Source organism: Vigna unguiculata, chromosome 9, assembly GCF_037176805.1.
Source record: "Vigna unguiculata cultivar grain cowpea cultivar isolate G323 ecotype 2 chromosome 9, ASM3717680v1, whole genome shotgun sequence".
In the NCBI taxonomy this organism is placed as follows: Eukaryota; Viridiplantae; Streptophyta; class Magnoliopsida; order Fabales; family Fabaceae; genus Vigna; species Vigna unguiculata.
This window is the reverse complement of record NC_140800.1, coordinates 35,000,519-35,025,653: the sequence shown is the minus strand read 5'-3', so window position 1 is coordinate 35,025,653 and position 25,135 is coordinate 35,000,519. Positions and strand designations below refer to the sequence as shown.

The window sequence follows — 25,135 nt, the reverse complement described above, 5'->3', positions numbered from 1 at the left end:
TTTTCTTTTTTACATTTTTTTCTTACTAACTATAATTAATGCATTTTTTTTCTTATTTTTTGTTCTACCAAAATCTTAATTTCTTTTAACCTCAATATTTATTGACATTCTTTAAATTAATAGTTATTTAATTTTTCAAAAGATATAAAATATGAAAAGTGCAGAAAAAGGATGCAAATAGTAATCTGATAAGCCAGCGATGAAGAGGTCGTAAAAAATTACCCAAACGGATTCCACAATCCGTTTAGCAAAAAAACAAAAAAAAAGTTACCAAACGGATTTCACAATCCGTTTTTGAAAAAAAATAAATAAAAAGGAAACGGATTACAAAATCCGTTTCCTAAAAAAAAAAATAACCCAAACGGATTCCACAATCCGTTTAGAAAAAAAAAACAAAAAGCAGGGGAAACGGATTCCATAATCCGTTTCCTAAATAAAAAAAAAAACTCGAAAACCCTCTCTCAAATACACAGACATCAACACAACCCACCTTCCACATTATTTTCGAAACAGGTTTAAGACAAAACAACAACATTCAAAGCTACAACTAAAATCAATTAAAATCAACATACACACGTACCGTGAAAAATGGAGAACCGGCGGGAAGAGAAGAAACGCGCTTGCCGACGACGCTGGGGAGAACAATGGTGTGTGGAGAAGAGAAAAGGATGGCGTGGGTGTTGTTGTGTGGGAGAAGAGGGAGAAGGTGGGTGGTGTTGTGTGGGAGAAGAGGGAGAAGAAGGAGAAGGGGATGAAGAGTGTGTGGAGGGGGTGCAGAGAGTGCTGCGCAGAGAGTGCATAAAATAAAGGTCAAAGAGATTCCATGTGCAAGGGGTGCAGAGAGTGCAGAGAATCTGCTTTTGGGGGTGCAGTACGGTGAGGCACGAAATTTTGGGGGTGCACTGCGGTAAAAAGCATTAACTCAAATTTTAACCATGGACAAAGATAGAATTAAAGTAGATTTTAGGAGTACAGGAGAAATTATTGGAGGTGCAGGAAGAAGCCCCCATAATTTATTTATTTTATATAATGGCCCTTCTAATTGGGTTTCAGTGATGACCCATTACAATAAAGGCCCATTATGAGTGTGGAATAACGAAGACCAGAAAAGAACGAAGGGGTGACGAAAGAAGAGGACGATATTGATGATGATGATGATGGAGAATTGAGGTTGAGGTGAATGTTGGAGTAAGAGTAACACAGCAATGGCATTGAGACTGAGACCGAACATATTTTCTGTTGGGTCACCTTTTGTGCAGTTTGGTTCTTCTGCAACTGCCTTCTCATTATCACAAGCATGCTCTGTTCCAAACCTGGGTTTTCATCCCCTACGCTTGCAACGCAGAAAAAATCTATCCCCAACAACATTCTTTGTTCGGGCTTCTAGAACCGAGTCCAAAGGTGTTACCTTGGGATTCAGGGCACCGGAATTCGAGGTTTTTACCTTCCCCTCTGCACCATTTTTTTTTAGTTTTTGTTTTCTTTGGGGAACATGGAATGGAGTAATTATTATATGATTTATTTATTTATTTTGGATGGATTGAAATTGTATTAGCTTCCGGAGCCCCTTACTGGGAAGGTTTGGACATTAGAAGATTTTGAAGCATATCCAGCTCTACTGGTAAGATGCCACTATCTTCATTTTTTCTGCCTTTTGTCAACTTTGTTTGTTTTTCTCACTTCATTGATTGTTCATTCTTATGTTATGTTTGGAGTCTTTAATATATAATTGGGAAGAGTTTATTTAACTGTCCAAGTGTTAGCATTTTCATGCAACTTTTGTATTAAAGTAGATATTGCAGAATAATAGTTGCAAGTAAGTAATTCCCTTTTTGCTTATGGGATGCTTATGTCTTCGTTCGTACAAGCTAAAAGAAATTGAGGGAAACCATTTTCGTGGCTAAAATTTTGTGAAGTGTTATGGTTGTTCTTCCTTATGAATTACGATGCATAAATTAAGACCTTTCTCTAGTTCTTAATTTGGTGACATTTCGATATTCTCTAGTTGTTAAAGTAGTGACAATAGGCAAAGTAAGACCCTGCTCATCCTCCTATTTTTTGCGGTCATGCAGGTTATGTTTCTATGCAACCACTGTCCATTCGTTAAGCACCTGAAAAAAGACATTGTAAAGCTTACAAAATTCTTTATGGAGGTAGTCAAATCAATTACCCGGGAAGAAACATACTACTTTCTTCACAAGTAAAATATGTTATAAGAATATTCTTTCCTCTTTGTACAGAAAGGACTTGCTGTAGTTGCTATATCTTCAAATTCCGTAGCCACACACCCCCAGGTTCTAGTAACTTCATATCCTGGAATAAAGCTACATTGAAAGTATTGAATGACTTGTGCAACTTGGAATTGTGCCTCACAGGATGGTCCAGAATTCATGGCAGAAGATGCTAAACTGTTTAAATATCCTTTTCCATACCTATATGATGAGGTATGCTTTTACATTCTTCAGTAACATTATCTGAGTTGGACTCCTTTAGCCTACAGTTAATGACATGATCTTTTTCCATGTAAAGCAGTGGTGAATATCATGTTGATACTGGGATGATGAACCTAAATAACCAACTACTTAAAATAATATTAAACAGTTATCCAAACTCTGCCATTAAAACCTAAGACCATCTAGAAAAAGGAGGTCAATCAATTTTTTGTTTTTATTGAATTATTTAATTCACAAACTAATGTACGTATTTTTATGATGTGAATATCAGAACCACATATTGAAATGTCAATAATTTATTATTATTATCCATATGTTCAATTCAGAATGTCTTAAAAGTTCTGCATTTTCCAGATCACTATAGCATATTTATATTAAAACTGGAAAGTCTTTTCTGATAGCAATGACTCAAATTGAATAGAAGCTTTATCTGGAATGTGGTTAAACACTGATATTTGATGAATTTTTTTTATGCAGTCGCAGGATGTTGCACGGGATTTTGGAGCTGTTTGTACCCCAGAATTTTTCCTTTTCAAAAAGGCAATTACAATTACAACCATCATTATTCATTGTACTGCACATTGATCAGCATGATTTGATTAGGGGTTAAACTAAACCCTCAAGTGTCAGTGTATATATCATATTTCTATAAATTAATAACAGGCTGGTCGAAGGCCATTTGAGCTGGTTTATCATGGCCAATTTGATGATTCACGGCCAAGTAATAATGTACCAGTCACTGGAAGGTTGGTTTCTTATATTGAATTACCATTGAACAATTGTTCAAACATTTTTTATTTCTTGGCAGTAGTAACCATTTATATTTCTATATAAAGAGACTTGGGCTTGGCAATAGATCGTGTTCTTAGTGGCCAACCGGTACCATCAGTGCAAAAGCCCAGGTACTTTCTACATATTGTTGTCCTTTAAATTGTTTGAGAGTCTTTCAAGCTTAGGCCTATGTTACATTTACGTTGTTTTTCTACTTGTATAAAGTGTTGGATGCAGCATAAAGTGGCACCCAGGGAAGAAGTTTTGATCGATAAACCGTAATTATCCTGTTCAAAAGATACTATTCAGTGAGTTAAAGTTTCTTTTTCAGGCTTTTCTATGTTTTATGTAATGTCACAAACCATATTACAATCTTACACCTGCTTATTGTTTTCTCAGTGTTCCTCTCCACCTAGAATTTTGGTAAGTGTGGCATTCAAGGAAATGGTGTCATTTGTGGTTCTTATGGATACTGCTATCTCACTGAAGTTGTGTGCTACATTGAGCTGATCAAAATATTGAAACACCATTTGATCGCACGAGGTTCGGGTGTCATTGTTCTTTGTATCTTATGTTATAATTGTAATAATGTCATGAAATTTGTTTTGCAATCCTCCTGGAAATACAATCATATTTTCTTTTGTTATAAGCTATTTATGATATTTTCTAAGGGTACAATGTCCATGTACTATATATCCACTTACACAACAATCTGTGATGTCATACTGTTTTATACTGTAATGCTTAACATGTTTTCTCATTTTTAATATGTAGAACTTGAAATGGATTATTTACACTGTAATGTATAATAATATTAGCTTTTTATTTATTTTTTGCATTAATAATATAGGACAATAAAACTCTAAAAGTATACTCATAGAACCAAAGTAAACTTCATTAATATCATTTCATCTCATGTTTGGCCTCTCTTTCTGGGACGCATAATTGAGAAATCATGATGGGGTGTCCGTGTGATTTGTCTTATAATTGATACTTTCCAGTTTCCAAGTGTTGCGGTTGCTGAAGACCATCATAACATGGTCCAGTTCTTTCAATGTAAATTGCTTAACCGTTTTAATGAGGCGAAACAGGTAAACGAAGTAACTTTAAAGTACCAAGTTATGGACCCCAAAAAAGTACCAAGATATTCTGCTCCTTGTGTTTTATCTACAATTATTTACTTGTACTATCACACTCCACTACCCTTGCTTCCACCTTTTTTTATTGATCAAGCATTGTCTATTTGTCACCTGTACCCGAAACACTTTACCTATAATTAATATCTCTATATCTGCTGTTATTATTTTAGCACAGAAAGATTTGTGATGAAATTCACGAAAAGATATGATTGATTATTAAAACAATTATAGTGGTAATTAAGTTTTTAAGGTTTTCTTTATAGTAAGTTACTTTTTATGTAGGAATCTGTTATTAGTGCTGCTGTTTGTATTTTCTAAGGACGAAAATACTTTAGTAATTTTATCTTCTTACATTTTTAATTTAGATGATAATGGTTGTTAAACAAAACTGAAAGAAAAATGTCTACAAAAACTGGGAGAGAGAGAGAGAAACATACTTTAACAGAATTATTATTATAGAATTAACGGAATTAACTTGCTAACAAAATAAAACTTTATAAAAATAAATATCACTATATAAAATCTAAAAAATCAAATAAAATAACACTAATATGGGAATGATAATCCATTCGTATAGACTTTTCTAGTGAACAAAACCTTTACTTCTACGTTTTGTGGACTTTCCTAAATTCTTGCACCCTATTTCTATGGTTGTATTGTAAGTGGAGGAAAATAGAGAATGACTTTCACGTGCCATGTCTACTGCTGTTTTTTCCTACCTTTTCTTCTTTTCTTTCTGTGAATGTCCTATTTTTACCTTGAAATGGAGTGGATGAAACACAAAACAGACATCTCTAAACCTGTAATTTGTAATGTGCAGTAGATGTACAAGGGTGAAAGAGAAAATGTTATATATATATATATATATATATATATATATATATATATATATATATATATATATATATATATTAACCACAATTTTTTATCCATAGAGGAGAAAAACTCAAGATCTCTTATGTCTTCTATTATGAACTTATTAATCCAACCTTATAATTTTTAAATATTAATTGAAGAATTGAATTCACAAACTCTTTCATCTTTCTTTCTTTTTGCATATTTCCTATTTTTAAGTTCAAACACAATAAAATTAGAGAGAAAATGCTTTCCTTTGTACGATTTATTCTTTTTGTGTTTTTATCTCTCTTCATTATAATAAGTAATAAACATGAGGAAGAAGATATGCGCATAAAAATGTTGTTATATTACATGAAGTATTGTATAAATTACATTTCTTAAAATGAAATTTACACTTCTTTATTTCAAAAACCTAAGCTCACATAAAATAACACTTATAACTGATTTTTAAAATTGATTTCTGGTTCAGAACAGTTTCATACTACTTCAATAAATCCAAATCAGTTTTTATAGAAATGTATATTTAAATCCAAACAAGTTTTAATGATTTTGTTCAGAATTTTGATAAAAAAAAAAAAAAACAAACCATGCTCCAAAAGAATAAGAAAAAAAAAATCATAGACTTCTACTATTTAACACCTATTTTATATTTTCTAATGTAGTTTAGTATGAAATATTAATTAATCTACCATTATATATTTTTTTTAAATAATTAATGTCCAATATTATGCAAACATGAAACGAACATCATTGGCTGTTCCCACTGCCCCATTAGGGCACTTGAACAAAACCAGAAATTTTGTTTAGAAGCATTCACACCTTAACTTCTGAAAGTCCCTTGAATTCGAACTATAGTCATTATTACATCATTTGACTGTTTTCTAGTTCTTCAGCTCTTCTCCTGACACCAGTAGGGTTAATTTATATGTGTTTGTGTTTGTAAGAAACAAAAACACCAGTAGTTACTCCGTGCTGTCCTCTTGAATAGATTCATCTTTGTCTCCTGTTTTTGTTTCCTCCAAACGTGGTTTATTGTGCTCCATTTGTTCTCTTTGTTGCTGATGCACGCAGTTCTATATTTCCTCAAGTATATAAGGTACAAATGAAATGCTGTTCTACATAAACTGAACTACGTACAGTATTTTGTTACTGGGCAAAATAACTAGATATATTAAATATCTGATTACAGAGTTTAGTGTTGTAAGGGAAAACTAGTAGTTAATTGCTTGGTTTGTAACCAGGCATGCAGATAAGATGTATGAAACTATGTGTGGGCCAAGGATGGTCACCTATCACATGAATAAAAGCAAGGACTTCTTTTCACTGACATGGGCACGAGCTATCTCTATCTATACATAAATAATTGGTGGGAACATTTATGAAGGCTTGTGGTCCAGGTGCTTCTCTTCTCTATAATTTTGCGCTTTAGAGGTTTATGCCAGGAAAGAAGGCACTGTCAACTCTTGCTTTTCAATGGCCCATCTCTCCAGTCCCTTGAAAGCTTTGTTCGTATGCTAAGGCCCCTTCTCTAACAAGTCATTATTAGCAAGGTTAATTGAACCAAAGCTCTGAGCCACGGTACCACTATTAATTTGTTTACTTCTGCCACTGTTGTCGGCAAAAGCAGGTTCTTAGATTGTGTGAGAGGGACTAGTCCTACACCATTTTCTTCATGGATTTTAGTGCAATACAAGCAACAGTTTGATACTTTATTGCAACAACGCTCTTCTATTCTCATTGAAATGCAAGTTTCTGGCGTTATCTCACTTGTTTTTAACTCGAGTTTATCTACAGAAAGAACATAATTGTGTAGTGAGGAATTGCCATAAGATAACATATTGCTCTTGAGTAAAAAGATATCGACATGTGGTCTTTGTTGAATAGAGAGAGGCATAGTTTTTATTAAACAATTACCACCGTGGTTGTAGAATCCATCCACCAATTATGTTTTGTGCCTTTCTCTTTCTAACAACATCATATCTCCTAAAGAGAAGGATCCAAATCCATATAATACTAATCTATACAAATAATTTGTCACTTGAAAAAAAAATTAACAAATCTAGTAATCAAATTGGTGGCTAAGAAGAAGAAGAAGAAGATGTTGATTCTATTATTAATGGTTCACATGATCTGGAGAAACTTGAACAGTGAACTGCTGCTTTTGGATTCACAACCATGCCTTTATGGAGAAAATTTGGTTTTTCGAAGTCATCATTTTCAAGCCTGATCTCCTTGAGCATTGCTGTTACGTCTTTCATAGTAGGCCTTTCTTCTGGTGATGGATTCACACAGAGGAGAGCCACTCCTAGAACTTGAAGCATCTCAGAGGTTTTTGTTCCACTCTGCAATACTAGTTGCTGATCAAGGATGGATGTAAATTCCCTTCTTTTCTCTCGTATTTCGTTGCTAACCCATGTGACAATGTGGGCACCCTCTGGAATACTGTTATCAGTTGGTTCCATCCCCGTTAAGACCTCAAGAAGTACAACACCGAAACTGTATACATCACTCTTTTCTGTGATCCTTAAACTGTATCCATATTCTGCAGTTTGAGAGATAATAGGTGATTAGTCAGCAGTCACAATCCATTGGGATAATGACCCAAAATGGACAAAAATACGAAACAAGAATAAAAGAAGATTAAAGTAGGATATAGCTCTTAATTCTAATACGGTTTCAGGAACTATTATGGAAAGAACAACCTAATTTTAAAATAAAAAATCAATGTCTTAAAGTGTGCACGCGCAGGTTTTTTTTAATGTACCAAAAGAGAGAGTAAAGGAATGTCTTAAAGAATAGAAAGGCAGTGATTTTTTTAATGACTTTTTGACAAAACAATGATGTAGGACTGAGTTTTCTTAAACGGAACTTCTGTTTTAGAATGACAAAAACTTTTATACTCACCAGGAGCAATGTATCCATAAGAACCTGCAACTGTATGAGAGGCCCCTGAACACTCTGAGGAACTCACGAGCTTTGCAAGGCCAAAATCTGCAAGAAAGGCTTCAAATTGTGGACCTACTAAGATGTTGTTAGCCTTAATATCCCTGTGTACGATTGGAGGGATACAATCGTGATGAAGATATTCTAAACCATGAGCTGCTCCCAGTATGATCTTATACCTCGCATCCCAATCCAAGAACAATCTCTTTTCATGAAGCAGTCCGAACAAACTTCCATTACATATGTAATCAAACAAGAGCAATCTAGTTCTTCCATTGTCACAGCAACCTAAAAGTCTCACTATATTCTTGTGTCTTATTGATCCAAGGGTCTGAACTTCTGCAGTAAACAGATCTCTCTCTTGTGGCTCTTCCTTCTTTATTGGCCATAGTTTCTTCACTGCAATAATCTGTTTCATAGGAGTCTCTACGCGATAAACAATTCCTGAGCAACCCTTTCCGACAATGTTTGATTCTGACAACTTTGTTAAAATGTCATCAATGGAGAAGTTGACTTTCTGGAATGGAGTGAAAGCCCATTCCATTTCATCACTATCAAAATTCCTGCCAAAGTTTCCCCCATGAATACGGAGAGCTAAAATTACTCCACAAGTGACAAAAACAGAAGTTAAAACAACCCCAAGGAAAGTGTAGACAATAACATTTCTTATTGACTTGTTGAAGCCCTGGCCATTTTCACTTGTATAACATTTGCTGATGCAAAGGTCAGGGTTACCAGCAAATGCAGCGGAGGGTAGATCCCGGAAGAACTTCGTATCAGGAAGAGTACCAGAAAAGCTATTATAGGAGACATTTAAAGACACAAGATTGTCAAGACTAACCAATACAGTGAGTGTACCTGTGAGCTTGTTGTGAGAGAGGTCCAAGATGGATAGTTTTGAGAGATTTGAGAAGGTCCCTGGAATGGGGCCACTAAGTGAATTCCAACTCAAGTTCAAGAGGATATCTAATCCTTGCAAATGACCAATCTCATCTGGAATAGAACCAGTGATCCTATTGTTACTTATATCCAGCAACTGCAAATCCTTACACTGCCCCAGTGTCCCTGGGATCACACCAGAGATAAGGTTTCCACTTAAAATAAACTTATTTAGAGATTTCAGTTTGCCCAAATCCTCCGGAATGCTTCCCGTTATTCTGTTTGCAGAAAGATCTAACACATTGAGACCAACTAGGAATTTCAACGAGGAAGGAATGCTTCCTTCCAGCACATTGCAGTGCAAGTCAAGCAATTCTAGATGAGCACAGTTACCTATCTCAGAGGGAATATCTCCACTGAGTAGATTATTTGACAATTCAAGAAAGCTCAAACTTCTTAAATGACCTATTTCTGGTGGAATTTGACCAGTAAAGTTATTTGATCCCAGCCGTAACCTGATCAAACTAGTGCAACTGCCAATATCAGCTGGAATTTGACCTGAAAGTCTGTTTGATATCAGCAACAACTGAGTCAAATTCCCCAGATGAAAGAGTGCACTTGGAATAGAGCCAGTGAGGAAATTGTGCGAAAGATCAAGTGCTTCAAGTTTATCACAGTTGGAAAGTTCTGTTGGTATACTTCCATTCAGTTGATTCTGCCAAGCATAAAAGAGGGTGAGTTCCTTCAGTTGTCCCATAACAGGTGGAATCTGCCCGGAGAATTTGTTGTTGTCCAATTCAAGTTGCTTTAGCCTGGAAAAGTTGCCAACATAGGAAGGTATTTCGCCATAAATACTATTATCAGACAAAAGAAACTCCTCCAGAAAGAGTAGATTACTGAGAGTCCCAGGTATCTGACCCTCCAGAGAATTCAAAGAGAAATCTATAACCTTGAGATTTGTGCAGTTACCAAGACTTTCCGGAATGGTCCCAGTTAAATTGTTCTGCCACAGCAACACCCTCCTCAGGTTTTGCATGGAGCCCAATTCATAAGGAATGTTTCCAGAAAGCTGGTTTTCATACAGAAACAAATCCTCCAAGGCTGAGCAGTTCTGAATCTCTGCTGGGATATGACCTGAGAGATGCGCCGTGTAGACTGAAAGTGTCTTGAGATTTTTAAGCTCCCCTATACTCGGTGGAATCTCCCCAGAAACCCCAGTAACTGCAAGTCCCAGAAAAACAAGGGCCTTGCAGTCTGATATCTGCATTGGAATTTCTCCATGAATACCTGGATTTCCTCCTGCTCTAAGAGTTTCCAGATTACTCAACTGCCCTATTTCTCCAGGTATCATTCCAGATAGCTGGTTGTCGTAAAGTGCCAGATGCTGAAGCTTTGAACAGTTTCCAATTGTAGTTGGAATTCCACCCTTCAAGGAATTGGAATTCAACAATAACAACTGCAGCTTGGCTAGCATTCCTATTTCTTCTGGAATGCTTCCTGACAAAGCATTGAAGCTAAGATCCAAAGTGACCAAGGAGGACAAGTTTCCCACTGAACCTGGAATCTCACCCGTGAGATTCCCATTTGAGATCACAAGAGTGGTGAGGTGGCCAAAAGAAAGGACCTGCGTTGGGAAGCTGCTACGCATATCTATGGATGTTATTATGATCTCTGACACAAACCCTTCTTTGGAACATGTTATGTAATCCCATGTGCAAGGATCTTGGTCTGTTGGATCCCATGAAGAGAAGGCAGAGACAGAGTTGGAGGAGTTAAATGTTGAAAGCCATGACAGTAGAGAGAGGCCTTCCTGGTTCAGAGCAGAGATGGAAGGACACAAGGAGATATTAAGAAACAAGATAAAAAGAGTTAATGCATTTCTTGACATGATGAGGTGGTGTTCTGCTACTGTTGTATCTCATCCAAACATAGCAGCACTAGTCTCTAAGTTACTATGCCCTCTTTTGCACCATGGTTGGACATTGAAAGTCTCTTATCTCCATTTAAGTTTACTGATGAAGATGTAGACCGTTCCTTACTCTTTAAACACTGCTTCACTTTTATATTTGTGGTGAATTTACAGCAAAGCCCGAACAAAGAAACAGACAAATTAGAAGCATCATTAAGCAGACAGAAAGGTAGGGAAGACGAGGTACTACACGATTTTCTACTTCACTTGTCTCTGTATTATTTAACCCTTCCTAGCTGTAATCCTTATCGCTACATATTTACTGATAGCTTCTGTAGTGGGAGTGTTTTCATAAATTTAAAAGTCGTTTCTTTTAACTTGAGATAATTCTAATTTCTATTTTAAGCTCTTGAAGATTGAACACTTCGAAAGAAAACTCCTTAAAACTTTTAAATTTTATACGTCATTATTGGACGTGTTAAGAGTGTGTTAAGCAACTCTAATGATGGTTTATTTTTTACTATTCAAGCGTACACTAAGCAGTCTAAAAATTTATTTACCAGATTTCTATGAAATCTAAACATTTCTCTTGCAAGATTCTAGAGAGAGTAAGGGAGCAATATAGAAGATCTAATGCAGTAGAATATCCATTGGGAAAATGACTTGATTGCCTTTTATAGTGTCTAATGGGTCCTGTGCATCCGCTACTTGCAGAGAGATACAAATTTGGAAAATAGAATTATAGAAAAAGGGCAAGTATTGCTATAATTTGACACAACATTCTTATGGTGGATATACTTTGAAACCTAAATGTAACTGGCTATTCTGCAAGGTGGAGGTCCAAAATCTAATCTATTTTCCCTGTATGTAGTCAACATGCACAAAACAAAATGAAATCCATAAACTTGTATACCAAATTTGAATGGAAGTATAAGGAATATTACTGTTTATTCTGATTATCTAATACTTTTATCAACTCATCATTACAGAATTTCTAGTTTCACAACTTTTTACAGAAAATAAATTTCATTAATCCAACTGCTGACTTAAGAATTTTTATTCAAATTGTAAAGTTTCATATAATTTTATAGTCATTTGGTATATCATTAATTAACTTCATTTTTATGCATGGTTTATTTTTTAAATATCATTGAAGGAAATTTTCACTTAACTCCTCTAAAAGTACATGTTTAAAAATTAAAGAAATTTATTAAAAAAAGTAATCACAGTTTCTCTTACAATTAAATATGATCTATAAGATTGCATAATATACATACAAACTTTGACATAGCAGTAGTTATCAGAACATCCGTTTTTGGATTTGTCAAATTTATATGAACAGATAAATTAACTTTAATATGTGTAAGTCTTACTCTTCCAACATGTATATTGTTTTTTTTTTAAGTCTCAGATCGACTAGAGATAAAATAATTTTATAGTATATAAATAGGGTACAAACCTTACCATACAAGTTGATTTTGTGGGGTTGAATTAGGCTTAAACTCTACTTCTTAACATGGTATTAGAGCAATTTGTTAAGAAAAGTCTATCCTAGCAAGATTTCTTGGACATTACTTTTCAGATAAAGCAATTCCTCATAAATCAGTTTTGTAGTGTTGAGTTAATCTTAAACTTCACTTTTTAACATCTTTCATATATATATATATATATATAAAGGTAACTAGCAGACAGTCATCAGAAATTGCTGATACACATTTGAATGACATGACAGCAGTTCTATTTTCGATTCTTCTCCTCTTCTTTTAGGTGCAAGTGACAAGAGTTGCTGTGAATTTACCAAGTCACCACAATGATGGTTCATCTAATTTGACATAAGAATCCAAGTATTAAGATGGAGTAGCTCCACCTAATAGAAAATGAGAAACACAAAAGTAATTAAGAAGTGGTAGAAGAAGTCACATAACTACAACCTTTTCTGTTATACCTGCATGGAGAGATCTCAAATCATGTTCTATTTGATAAAGTTATTCCTTATCATGAAAGTCAGCATACGACTTTCCCAAAGAAAATATAGATACATTGTATGAATGCCTTTTTTCTAACACAAATATTCTTCTAAATCCAACTAACAGTGATGTGAATCCAGCTCTTCTTCACATACAATTGTTCCTTTAACAATAGCCTATGCTAGTAATCAGATCAATTCGTCATGAAAGTGAAAATTGTGCAGCTCATTTAATTATTTGTATTATCTTGATTGGTCTAAGAGAAGGGTTGAGTTGAGATAATGAATATAAATAATACTAAATTATTGTAGGTGAGGTTGTCTTAACTGTGTGTGATATGTTGGGAAATAATTGTTGAGAAACAGCAAAGAGAACTTGAATGTGAAGAAAGCAGACAGAGAGAAAAAATTGAAGGACAGAAAATGATATTTGAGTAACAGAGGACTTAAGGAGATGTGGAGTGATTTGGGGATGAAAACAAGTTGGTATCTGTTTAGGGATCATGTGGGCCTTAGGGTTAGGATAAGCTGGGATTTGGAAGGTGGGGACAAATGATTCCCTAACCACAACAACTAGAGATTAGTGACTAATTTCTTCGATAATTATTTTTTGTTTGCAATTACTGCTTCTACCTCTTCCTTTAATCTTTGACTTCTTTCATACCTTTCTTGGAATGTAATTGGAAATCATATGATTCTTACCTCTCTGAATTTGCTGAATCAAAGTTAAACTTAACAAACAGACTTATAAAAAAGAAAAGGACAAAATTCTTCAAGCAAAAAATAAGAAGTGGGCAGAAGATATTATAATCTCAACACTGTACATGGTTGAATACAGTTACAGTTAACTCGCTCTGGGTGGAAATAAGCTATTATGATAAATAAAATTTTGCTTAATAAATATGATTTAAATTTATCATGAACTTTTTTTTATTCGGTTTAACTTTTTTTAAGAAAAAATATCTGAGTTAATGAGATGTAAGCATGGACAACACAATTCAATCCATAATAATTTAAATTTATATTATTTAAGTCTATTAAAATGAATTTATTTTAAATCTAAATTTATATATTTGGATTTTATGTAGAATCCACCTAATTGATTTGGATCAGATTTAGACATGATATTTTTTAAATTTTGAAAATTCAAAATCAAAGTGCATCTAACTTAAATCAAGGTGGTTGAGGATAACGTCAAACCAAGTCGATCTAGGTTTAAGGTCGCAAAATTGACTCAGATTGAAGGTTGAGGTGACTTGGCTTAAGACGAAAATCAAGCCAAGTCAACCTCGATAGAGTTGACTGTGTCAGACCAAAAGGACAAGTTGAGTCGGTCCAAGTCGAAGATCAAGATATGTTTGCTCAGACCAAAGGCCAAGGTGAGTCAATTAGGACCAAAGATCAAGTTGAGTTTGCCCAGGTTAAAGGCCTAGACAAGTCGGGTTAGGCCAAAGGTCAATGTGAGTCAACCTAATCTGAAAATTAAGGCAAGTCAACTAGAGTCGAAAGGTAAAGTTGAGATGGCCTTGATCGAAGAATTGAACTGAGTCAGTCAAGGCCAAAGAATAGAGTCGAATCAACCCTAGTTGAAGAATCAAGCCAAGTAGGATAGGATGGAAGATCGAGCAGAGGTGAAGTGACCGAGACCTAAGTCAAACCGAGTGAACCAAATCCATGTCGACATTCAAATTGAGTCAAGTTAGTCTGACTCTGTCTAAGAAACCTAATAGTCAAATATATTATATCGATTTCATTATATTTAATCTAATTAACAGAGTAAATTTAATCTAAATGTAATTCAATTTAAATTGGATTAAAAAAATTCAAATCTAATTGATCTAATTAAAAGGAATCTGAATTATAAATGTAATCTGTTTTACTGAATTTAAATTATATTTTGAAAAAATCATCCGTGGCAAAGAAACAAGGTTTTATAGAAAATCATGTAAGATTTTAGAACAAGTAATAATTAGGTTTTTAGTTATAATATTATGTTTTTATAGGAGCAATCTTTTCAATTATACCTTAATCGTGTTTTCTTTTTTTAACATTCATACGGTTCGAATTTAAGATATTTATAAGGAATTGAGTGTATTATTACTTGGATCACTTGCTTACAGAAAAATAATATATTAATGAAGTAATTACAAAAAGTGTTGAAATTTCCATCTTCTGCACGTAATTGATTATTGACTGTGATAAGAAAATTTAAATTTACAGAGAATTTGCAATTAATAAAAATATTTCTTATACTTTTATCCAGCTCATTTATTCAGCAAAGTTTTCTTTAACAACGATTAATATTTGCTCAATCAAATCAAGTTTGAAATTAAACGATTTTTTTTAAAGTAGACACGATATCTTCTTGATAGTTAATTAATATATATTCTTAACGAGTATAAAGAGTATAAAAAATCTTCTATATAAATGATTTTGAAGTTGACCGTCTATCAAGTTTAATTGACAATAGAAGTAAATCAATTACATATTATCTTTTAAGATCATCAATAAAACGATTTTTTTATTATAAAATATGAGAATCTCCTATGTTTAAGTTTTGTGTTAACATATAACACTATAAGAATAAATATAAGTGAAGAAAAATGAAAGATGGAGTAAGAAGAGAGATGAGAACATGTCACTTTGATTTAGATTTGAGACATAGATTTAATTAAATTTAGTGGTGGTAGTGGTGGTGGTGGTGATAATGATGAATGGTTATGAAATAAAGGATGAGATTATATTGAACCAATTTAACTAAAACATGAACTAAATTTAATAAATTTAACTAGGATTTATTTGAATAAAACACAATCAGTCATAATGTGAACAGTGTCAACATGTACACTATGTCGTTTTCAATTTAAACAGCATCAACAAAAATGATCAAATTGAATATAATTTAACAAATCAGGGACTAAATTGAATGCAAGAAAAAAGGACCAAATTGAACAAACTGAATCAAATCAGGGACCACAATAATATTTAAACCTTTTTTTTAATGTCACATAAGTCAATCCAATTACAAACTTTCACAAACTTCACTCTCTAACGCACTCCAAAACCACCTCCAAATTCCATAAAAGAAACAACACCAACTTCAACCTCTAATTATTTTCCTCTCCCTCAAATCATTCTTCCTAAAAGAACACTGCCTAAGAAAAAAAGTGATTACCTCTCAACAAATAAACTCTCACCAAATTAAAAGAAAATATATTCGTTAAAAAAAAAATTGTTACAATGGGAACATAACTCTCTTATAAAGAGATGCTGAACAAAACCAAAGGATCTAGAACAATATTAATTGTGACACCATTTTTTTAATTTTAAAATAATATCTAAAAGTTTGTCTTTAATTCTACCACTAATTAAACTTCCTTTTTTTCTAGGTTACAAAATTTAAGAACTCAATGGCACCTAAACTTGAAAAGAATATAGAATATCTCTCTTAGTACCACATCCAAGTATGGCATATCCTATGCTTGTATCATGACTTTCCTTACTCTAAGTCACACTTCTCATGATTTGCTTGGTCCACCCCATTCTCTCCTTCACTCATCAACTCTTAATTGATTGATTATGTTTTAATTGAGGTCCAATTTAAAGTCCTAAATTAAAAAATTACAATCAAAGAATAACCTTACACAAAATTACAGACAAAGAACTTATATACTACCACTAATAATAATCTCTTGAATTAGAACATCGTTATACATATACTATTACTAATCATATAAAAACCTCATGGAAAATGAGAAGTATATATTTTAAATAAAATTTCAATTTAATATTTTTTATTTAGTTTTGATTAATATATTGAATTAGATGTGTATACTATTTTTGTACTTTTATTCTTTATATATATATATATATATATATATATATATATATATATATATATATATATATGGAATTGAAAACGATTAGAAATTTTTTAACATTAATTTATTAGATCAAATCTTAAGAATCACTTTCAAAAAAAATGTGTTAAATATATTATATCAATATTATACAACAAATTTAAGGAAGATATGATCGTTGAAAAAGATGTTAAAGGTTAATTTTATTCTATTTTTTAATTATATAGATGTAGAAAATGTTGATATGTATGTATAGTAATAATTAATGAGTGCGTGTGGAAGGGGCAGATTTGTTAAATGGGGAAGAAACAGAATAATGCAATAGTTAACATATCCCATCATGCATGTGTGTGCTTGCTGTTCTGCTGAAGGGTCATGCATACAAAAACTTGTTGTCCCTAGCATTTGAACTAATTAATTGAGTGTAGGTTTTAGTTTCCGAAAAACGAAGGTAGAGAATAAGCAAAGGTTCATTAAATGAAGAGGATGGAAAATGGGAAAGCAAACATTCTTGTGATGTGAGATCATAATTCATGATTGAGGGACCCTTGCTTGTCGTTGCATTATCTGCCACAACAATAATTTCTGTGCCCTTTCACATGTATAATCTTCCAATCACAAATGTTAACCTAAATCTAACCATTTACTCCTTTATGTCTTTCTATGTCTATCTATCTATCACACTCAACTTCTCAATTAATCATCTCAATCGCCTCAAATCACACCTTCCTTCTATAATATAACTCACAAAATGTCAATTAACTTTTGTCACTAACTCTCATTTAAGTTTAGTTCACAATTATCTCTTAATGTTTTATGTAAATGAAAAGGTTGTAAAAGATGTGGAACTTCACAAAAAGCGTGCCTCCAAATAGCATTCATTCCTTTCTTAAATGAAAAACTATGGACACTAGTTAGATGCAAAGACCACTTGGCAAGTAACTTAGAATAATGAAATAAGCGCCGAGTTGTTTCAATTCCCAAATTCGTTTTGTTTTGCTAGCCATGGCATCACTACCCCAAACGTGTGCCACATTAGGAACTTGCATAAGCTCAAAAATTAAGATCAGTGACGCACGACCATGCATTGCCCAAATAAACAACAACAACAAGAACAAGAGTACTCGTTTGAAGGGTGCGTTGTTTCCATTGACGTTGGTGGGAGAAAAGAGGCCCAAAATAGGGTTACGAAACTGGAAAGTGGGGGCAGGGGAAAGTGGTGAATTGGTGCCACGTTCGGTTATAGAGAGCGTTGTGAAAGATTTCCACCGTGCCTTGAATGATAAAAACATTGAGGAATTGCAACAGTTGATTTCAGATGATTGTGAATACCAGGACTACCTCTTCTACAGTCCCTACAAAGGCCAGGTTAGTTTCAATATTTTCTCTTCTTTTTCTCTTTACCTTCTTTCAATAATGTGCATTTCATGGTTTCGATTAACTCTAACAAATTACTCCCTGCGTTGCTTTTTGATTTAGGAGAATGTGATAAAGTTCTTGCAGAGCGTGATGGAAGCGATGGGTCCAAATGTAAAAATTGCTGTGCGAGATATCAATGTGGAAGATGTCAACGTGAAAGATGTGAGAGAGGCCAAACTCATGGCTACAGTGTTTTGGCACTTGGGTATCTCACTTCTTTTCCTTCTTTTTGTTTTCGTCTTTTTCTTCTTCCACTCCTACAATTTTTAGCTACGTCCTAATTCTCAAAATGATTATTTTATACTTTGTAAAATCTGTTTCAAGAATATCTGAAGATTTAAGTTTTCTGATATTTTTATCTTACGATTTTGAATTACCTTCTAATAAAAGAATTTTTAGAACAAGTTTTCTACAATGATAATCTTGGAAATTAATTTTTTTAAATAAGTTTTACATAATATATGAAATGAGGTTCTCTCTCCTCTTTTATTGTTATTTACAAATCTTAAAATGAGTTATAATGACTGAGTCAACCTTGTTCATAACCGTTTAGATTGAACAAATTTTATTTTGTGATTAAATTTATTCGACTCACTTAACTCATGAGTTAAAGTGGTTGATCCGCAACCTATCAATAACAATACTATTAATTTTTTTACAATATTTAATTTTTTTATTATAACTATTTACTGCTTCTAATTATATAAATTTACAATTTAATAAATGTTGCTCAATAATATTTGAATAGTTTGAAAGTTTAATTTATTTATTTGTCAAATTATATAAGTTGATATTTTAATTTTTAACTAATGTCTTTATAATAATATTTTGAGAATTGAGTGAACACTCTGATTCTACTATTATACAAAAATAAATTAAGTCAATTTACTTCCACGATTATGAAATAAATATATAAAATAAATTACAAAAAAAAAAATTATAAGTAGGTCAACTCACTAATTCAACATTTATGATTCAAAAACGAAGTTAAACTCACTCATTTTTAACTAAACTCGTGTTGAGCCAATCCATGTGAGTCGGTCGACTCACATTGACATCCTTGAACAACAGTGGTGATGTAATGTGGTGAGAGAATATTTTAATCTTATAATCAGTATGGGGTGTGTTTAGTAATAATGGACATACAGAAAGAAAACAGTCTTATTTTTTATATCAACTTTGAATCAGCATCTCTCACAACAATATCCAAATACTCTGGGTTTGTGTGGCCTTATCACTTCCTATTGGAAATTGGGTTCGTCATAAACAACGGGTGGGCTAAATCCGGACACAGTTTTAGCAAGTTTATTTCTTCTCTGACCCTACAAATCATTTACCTTTTTTAAATTGGTAATCTGCATTGTAAAACTTTAAACTTCTTTTTTTAATAAAAGAGAACACTTGTTAATGTTGTTTGCAGAGTGGGGAAACGACAAAAAGAAGCTACCCTTCTCAAAAGGATGCAGATTCTTTTGGTTTGAAGAAGTTGAAGGAAGATTGGTTATTAGGTAAATCCATGATATCTGTTCTCTAATTTCTAAACATTTTTTTTTTCTTATAAAAGGCAGATATAACTATGTGTAGCTATTTGCAGCAAGATAACGGGCTTGGAGGAACTTCCAATAAAACCGGGTGAACTAGTACTGGTATCTTCCTCATTCAAAATTTAATTTCTTTTTTTTTTCAACACAAGTATTGTTAAAGTATTTTTAAACTTAAATTATTATTTTTAGAATAGAGTGATGATATCAACGAGTAATAGCATAATTCAATTAAAAAAAATTGTGATTTTTTTTCTACTTTGTGACAAAACGAGCATTATTTATATTTTGTATGTCGGTCTATTTTAATACAATGATGATTTTGCTTTTAATTTTCTAATATTAATTTTTAAAAATAAAAAAAATTATTTTTGTGGTGAAAAAGAAGAATCAATACTTTTAGATTAACTGGGAGCTCTAATCTCTGCAGAATGCCTTGAAAGCAATTAGTACATTTTTGGACAGCTATCCACCCATGGCTTCAGGTACATATATCCATCCCTTTCTTAATTATTTCTTCTATTCATTATTATTATTAAAAATATTACTGAATAAATTTTAGGCATCATCATTTATTTTCAATTTATATTGACAATAAATACTTATATTTAATACCGTAAGAAGTTGGTATGGTATGGTATGATTCTAACAAAATACGATTCAATTTGGTGCCTAACAGCGTTGCTTAACTATCCTGCCTTTCGCGATGATTGATGACACACATGCGTGATTGGGTCGGTGAAGTCCATCACATGCTTTTAACACTTCAAATGTCCTATTTATGAAGAAACAATATTTATTTTTAAAATTTGAATTTTTTTATTGTATTTTTGGTATTGTATTGTATCTTTAAAATATTACTTTTAATATTTTTAAATATATTTTAAAGACACCATGTATGTGTCTTCTTTCTCAAGTTCGAATATTTTAATATCCAACCAGGCGTATATGGTAATTAAAAGCTTAATAAAAGAAAAGCGTTAAAATGCACAACTTTATATCAATTTATAACTTAATAGGTTAGGTATGACGCTTGTATAGGTTAAATTTCATTTGTAGTTAAAAAATTGTACATTTCTTTTATAAGCAAACAAATAATGCTTATCCAAACTTACATATACCATCAAGTCAGAAAGAAAAAAAAAAAAAGATAGAGAGTAATTATACAAATATAAATATTAGACAATCATCCTAAACAAAAACATAATCAGAAAAAAAGCAAGAAACATTAATATTTGCACCGTCTAAAACTTCTCATTGTCAAAACCTAAACCAGTTTGTTCAAAAATTATATCGCACTAGACCACACTTGATAGCAACAAATCCCTTATACATTATTTTCATAGAAGTATATCGTTAAAATAGCATGTTTTTTATTGTAAGTATCTCAAACTCTTTCGGGTTACAAATATTTTTCCATCTCTATGAATCAATCTTCCTACTTTCTTGTCCTTTACCTCACACAAAAGTACTCTGCATTTAAATCAATTTTCTAGCAACCTTTTTAGGAATTCTGAAGAAGGATAGAAAGAACAACATTAGAAATTAAAGCAACATATCTTCCGCTTCTTACGAACCTTCTCTACAATCGATTTTCACCCCTCTTCCTTTCTCTGATAACACAAAAGGGAGAAACAATTTAATATTATGTCTGCAAAAATAAATTTTACTTTCTTACATTCCAAATAACATCTTAGCAATATTGTAGTATACTAATTTCCATTTTTAGTGCTTCTCCACTTGTAATAATATATTTAAATTTTAAATAACAAATATACAGATTTTATTTTTCACAATATATATAGTGGGTGGTGTACAGCTGCAAAACCAGAAATAAAGCGAGGACATAATTGATATTAAAGTGTAAGGTGATTCCATCTGTAAATTTTCCTATAGAAGAGAGAAAACGATGGAAGGAAGCAAACTAAGTTGGAATATGGGTGGGACTCTTTTCCCTATCGTCTTTTACTTTATTACATGCATATGGACTATAACTAATTCATTAATTCTATCCCACCACCTCAACATTTTCCCTTCCAAACTGTTACCTAGAACCTACTCGTGTACCACGACTACATTTGTCGTCACCTAAAATAATCAAATCTTTCATGCCACACTCAAATCGAAATCTAAGAAATTTCATATCGAAAAATATTAAAAAATATTTTTTGACAACTAAATTTTGACAATATTTTTTTATAATACGATGATATTTTATAAGTGACTATTTATTTTTTTCATTTTCTAATTTCTTTATATTTCAAAATCACTTACAAAATGATATTTTAAGTTGTAAGAGAAAGTTATTAAAATTTAGTAGTCAAAATATCATTATTTTTTCATATTCTTCCCGGAATGCATAAGTATCTCGTGTTTGAATAACTTCTTTTAGATGTGAATAACAAGATACAAAATCCACCATCTTAGACTTTTCAGATAACAACTTGGACCACACAATTTTTTTTTCCGAATTATTATATATATATATATATATATATATATATGTATGTCGGGATTAGCACTTAATTAAGTCAGAATAATTTCAACAATTCATTCCTACGTTCGTTCCACAATAAAAAATGTTCACTTTAAAATATAGCAAATAAACTATCAAATCTTAAGTTTCACTTTAACTTGAAAAAAAAAATACATTATTTATGGTAAAGAAGTTCAAAATAGAACTGTTAGACGTACCCTCCCCACTTTCTCTCTAGATTATATGTATATATATCATGCCTGGGAACCCACACTTATCATATTTTTTATTAAGTCAAACACTGTAGTATATAAACTTAGCATAAGGTATGCGAAGTTGTAGAAATAACCAAAGCCATATTAACTCGTGAGATATTTATTCAGAACCAACAATTACATAGAAGAAAAAGTGAGACATATTAACGAACCCCATATCCATTTGTTGGTGGATGGAAGAGGAGATAGTTACAAAATCTGACTCACAAAAGGGACACCAAGACTGAGAAAAATCGCTTGAAAGGAGGATGAAGGGTTCTGAAAGATATAGTTCGTTATAAGGTAATAGTGTTTGTGTGTGTGTGTCTCCTACTCCAGTATTAGGGTTCTTCCTCATCATTGGTGTAAAGTCCACTTATGAAACACTCCTACGCAACTATTATAGGGGTCTTTCTCGTCATTGGGTGGAGTCAATCTATGAAATATACTCCATCCTAATATCAATTGCATGCACCACTCGTGGGTATGAAGAAGGTGAAGGAAACCTTACCCCAAAAATGACTAGGGTTTTGGAACAGGCGTGTGAAAAAATTGGAATTGATTAGTCAAGAGAAATTATTAGTACATGGATCTGAAAAAAAAAATAGAATCCATCACTCTGAATCCCACGACATGCATAAACCTTTGTTATCCATCTAGAAACGACTAAAACTGTTGTCGTTCGTCTAAAAACAATTAAAACACAGTTTTTACTCATTAACGTCAATAATATACAATTTTTAAATATGATAAACATACTTTTTTATATTTGTAATACGAATTAATATATTGTCGTGTTGAATACATATTAGATTGAGATGTAACTATAAAACTTTGACTGAAATCAACGGCTACAAGAATTAATGTATGATATGAAGAGTGAAGAGATTGCATAGAAAATTCAAGTTTATAGTATCTATATGATTAGTATGTATATATTCCAAAAGGTACAGATGGGCTGCGTGAACCGAGTTTCAGATCCGAGGGTATATATAGCTTTCTCAACTGCATTTCCACGACCCCAAATACAACTTTATTCTACATCCACTAAACACAAACAATTTCTATAAGATTCTACCTTTTTAGAAATATAGGAACACATGTGAGGTATTCGTAGCGTAATTAATTAACTCTCTCTGCTTCTTCTCTTCTTTTCAAATAATAAGAAGAAGATCAGATCTTATGAAGTTCATGTAAAATCATCAGATCGAATTGATCAAGGAGTTGATGAGAACACTTCCATGGCTGAAAGATCTAAGGAACCCCAACTGCTCCAGCAAGTGTCACTCATTGAATGCACGGTAGAAGAAGCAGAAGTGATGGGTAATAATTGGGCATCGTTTTCACTCAACGGCATCGAGCATTCCAATTCCTTCACGGGTGGTTCCCAAGTAACGGAAGAGGACAAGGTAGCATCACACCAGAGACCGTCTTCATCACCACACACACCCAGAAGCCTCTCCAAGTCGTCAATCTCACCCAAACTCAATTCCTCCCCACCGAAATTCTCAATTGCCACCACCGCGTCGGAGTCGGATTCAACAATGGCAGGATCCGACGACAAACCCTTGTTCGGCGACTGAACAACTGCAGTATCATTCTCGGTTTGAACGGTGTCGGGTGTGAAGTAATTGTTGGAAGAAGAGGAGGCATTGTTATCCTCTCCAACGTTTTGTTTGGGGTTCAAGAATTTGGCGAAGACAAGGGCCATGTCTATTTCACGAGAGGCGTTGTTGTTTGGATGGGTTTGATGAGAGGTGAAAGAGCGTTGGGTTTGGTTGTGGCGCGAGGAGGACTTGGCGCGGCGGTTCTTGCGGCAGCCGCCGCCGACGGGGACGTTGCGGAGAGAGCCGCCTTTGGTCCAGTAGCGTCTGCAGGCTTTGCAGAAATAGCGGGGCTGCGACAAGCTGTAGTTGTTGTAGTAACAGAATTTGGTGTTGGTGGAAGCGCAACGAGGACAATTGGGCGCGACCTCGATGTTGGGTTTCCACCTCGAACGTTGTTCCATTGGGGTGGGAAAGTGATGATGCAACATGCGTTGAAGGGCAGCCGCGGTAATAAGGGTATGTGGGAACATTTATTTGGGAGAGGTGTGATATAAGAAGGGTGGGTGGGGATGGAGTGAGAGTGAGATTGGAGAGGGATTTGTTGGTGTGTGTGAATATATGTGTGGTGGAAGCGTTGGGAGGAACGTGGGCGGTTGGGGAATCGTTAAAATTAAGGAAGGGTGTGCATGTGTTTGTGTGAGTCTTTGATGTTGATGTCAATTTCATGTTATGCTGTGCTGTTTCATAGGCGGATGGGGCGTGTCTCCTTCGACACTGGATTTTTCTTCATTGCCCTTACTTTCTGATACTGATTCAGCTTCATAAGTCAAACACTTGCTTCTCCACTCATTCTTTAACAAGCCGCGTGCCCAAAAATCATCATCCAGCTTAAAACTATGAATTGACCCACACTAGTTTGAGAATCAGAGACGTTTTATGTGTTTAAGGAAAGTTCAATATTGATTTGATGATGTAGTTCCAGAGGCAGGGTTAAATTCAGGTAGTTCTGCATTACCAAATAGATATATAAATTATTAATGTGTGAAACAATGCAGTGTACTGGATGCAGAGCAGGGAATTAAGGTTTATAGAATACTATATACAGTAATGTATTCACATC

The 25,135-nt window shown here is 33.3% G+C and overlaps 4 protein-coding genes across 4 annotated transcripts; 2 read left to right on the top strand and 2 right to left on the bottom strand.

Annotated features, from left to right (window-relative positions):
* The first annotated feature begins 1,091 nt into the window (after positions 1–1,091).
* LOC114162650 (Thioredoxin superfamily protein) lies at positions 1,092–3,935 on the top strand. Its single transcript, XM_028046607.2, has 10 exons — positions 1,092–1,436; positions 1,556–1,621; positions 2,073–2,153; positions 2,241–2,294; positions 2,376–2,444; positions 2,931–2,993; positions 3,117–3,199; positions 3,290–3,355; positions 3,450–3,532; positions 3,624–3,935. Exons 1-9 carry the CDS (start codon positions 1,206–1,208, stop codon positions 3,490–3,492), a joined length of 756 nt encoding a protein of 251 aa, XP_027902408.1. The 5' UTR covers positions 1,092–1,205; the 3' UTR covers positions 3,493–3,532; positions 3,624–3,935.
* Positions 3,936–7,093: 3,158 nt separating this feature from the next.
* LOC114162241 (uncharacterized) lies at positions 7,094–11,063 on the bottom strand. Its single transcript, XM_028046069.2, has 2 exons — positions 8,126–11,063; positions 7,094–7,763 (listed from the first exon to the last, which is right to left on the bottom strand). Exons 1-2 carry the CDS (start codon positions 10,929–10,931, stop codon positions 7,300–7,302), a joined length of 3,270 nt encoding a protein of 1,089 aa, XP_027901870.1. The 5' UTR covers positions 10,932–11,063; the 3' UTR covers positions 7,094–7,299.
* Positions 11,064–17,719: 6,656 nt separating this feature from the next.
* LOC114164415 (uncharacterized) lies at positions 17,720–20,654 on the top strand. The gene is made up of 6 exons (XM_028049086.2): positions 17,720–18,146; positions 18,258–18,402; positions 19,618–19,705; positions 19,792–19,843; positions 20,169–20,223; positions 20,418–20,654. The coding sequence occupies exons 1-6, from the start codon at positions 17,784–17,786 to the stop codon at positions 20,450–20,452; spliced, it is 738 nt and encodes a 245-aa protein (XP_027904887.1). The 5' UTR covers positions 17,720–17,783; the 3' UTR covers positions 20,453–20,654.
* Positions 20,655–23,363: 2,709 nt separating this feature from the next.
* On the bottom strand, positions 23,364–24,631 carry LOC114162832 (uncharacterized). The gene has a single exon (XM_028046811.2). It carries the CDS (start codon positions 24,543–24,545, stop codon positions 23,685–23,687), a length of 861 nt encoding a protein of 286 aa, XP_027902612.1. The 5' UTR covers positions 24,546–24,631; the 3' UTR covers positions 23,364–23,684.
* Between the last annotated feature and the right edge of the window lie 504 nt (positions 24,632–25,135).

Coding starts and splice junctions, on each gene's coding strand:
- LOC114162241 (XM_028046069.2), bottom strand. CDS start 10,931: ATGTCAAGAAATGCATTAACTCTTTTTATCTTGTTTCTTAATATCTCC. Junction 7,764..8,125: donor TTATGGATACATTGCTCCTG/GTGAGTATAAAA, acceptor CTCAAACTGCAG/AATATGGATACAGTTTAAGG.
- LOC114164415 (XM_028049086.2), top strand. CDS start 17,784: ATGGCATCACTACCCCAAACGTGTGCCACATTAGGAACTTGCATAAGC. Junction 18,147..18,257: donor ACAGTCCCTACAAAGGCCAG/GTTAGTTTCAAT, acceptor TTTTTGATTTAG/GAGAATGTGATAAAGTTCTT. Junction 19,844..20,168: donor AACCGGGTGAACTAGTACTG/GTATCTTCCTCA, acceptor TAATCTCTGCAG/AATGCCTTGAAAGCAATTAG.
- LOC114162832 (XM_028046811.2), bottom strand. CDS start 24,545: ATGTTCCCACATACCCTTATTACCGCGGCTGCCCTTCAACGCATGTTG.
- LOC114162650 (XM_028046607.2), top strand. CDS start 1,206: ATGGCATTGAGACTGAGACCGAACATATTTTCTGTTGGGTCACCTTTT. Junction 3,200..3,289: donor AATGTACCAGTCACTGGAAG/GTTGGTTTCTTA, acceptor TTCTATATAAAG/AGACTTGGGCTTGGCAATAG. Junction 3,356..3,449: donor CCATCAGTGCAAAAGCCCAG/GTACTTTCTACA, acceptor ACTTGTATAAAG/TGTTGGATGCAGCATAAAGT.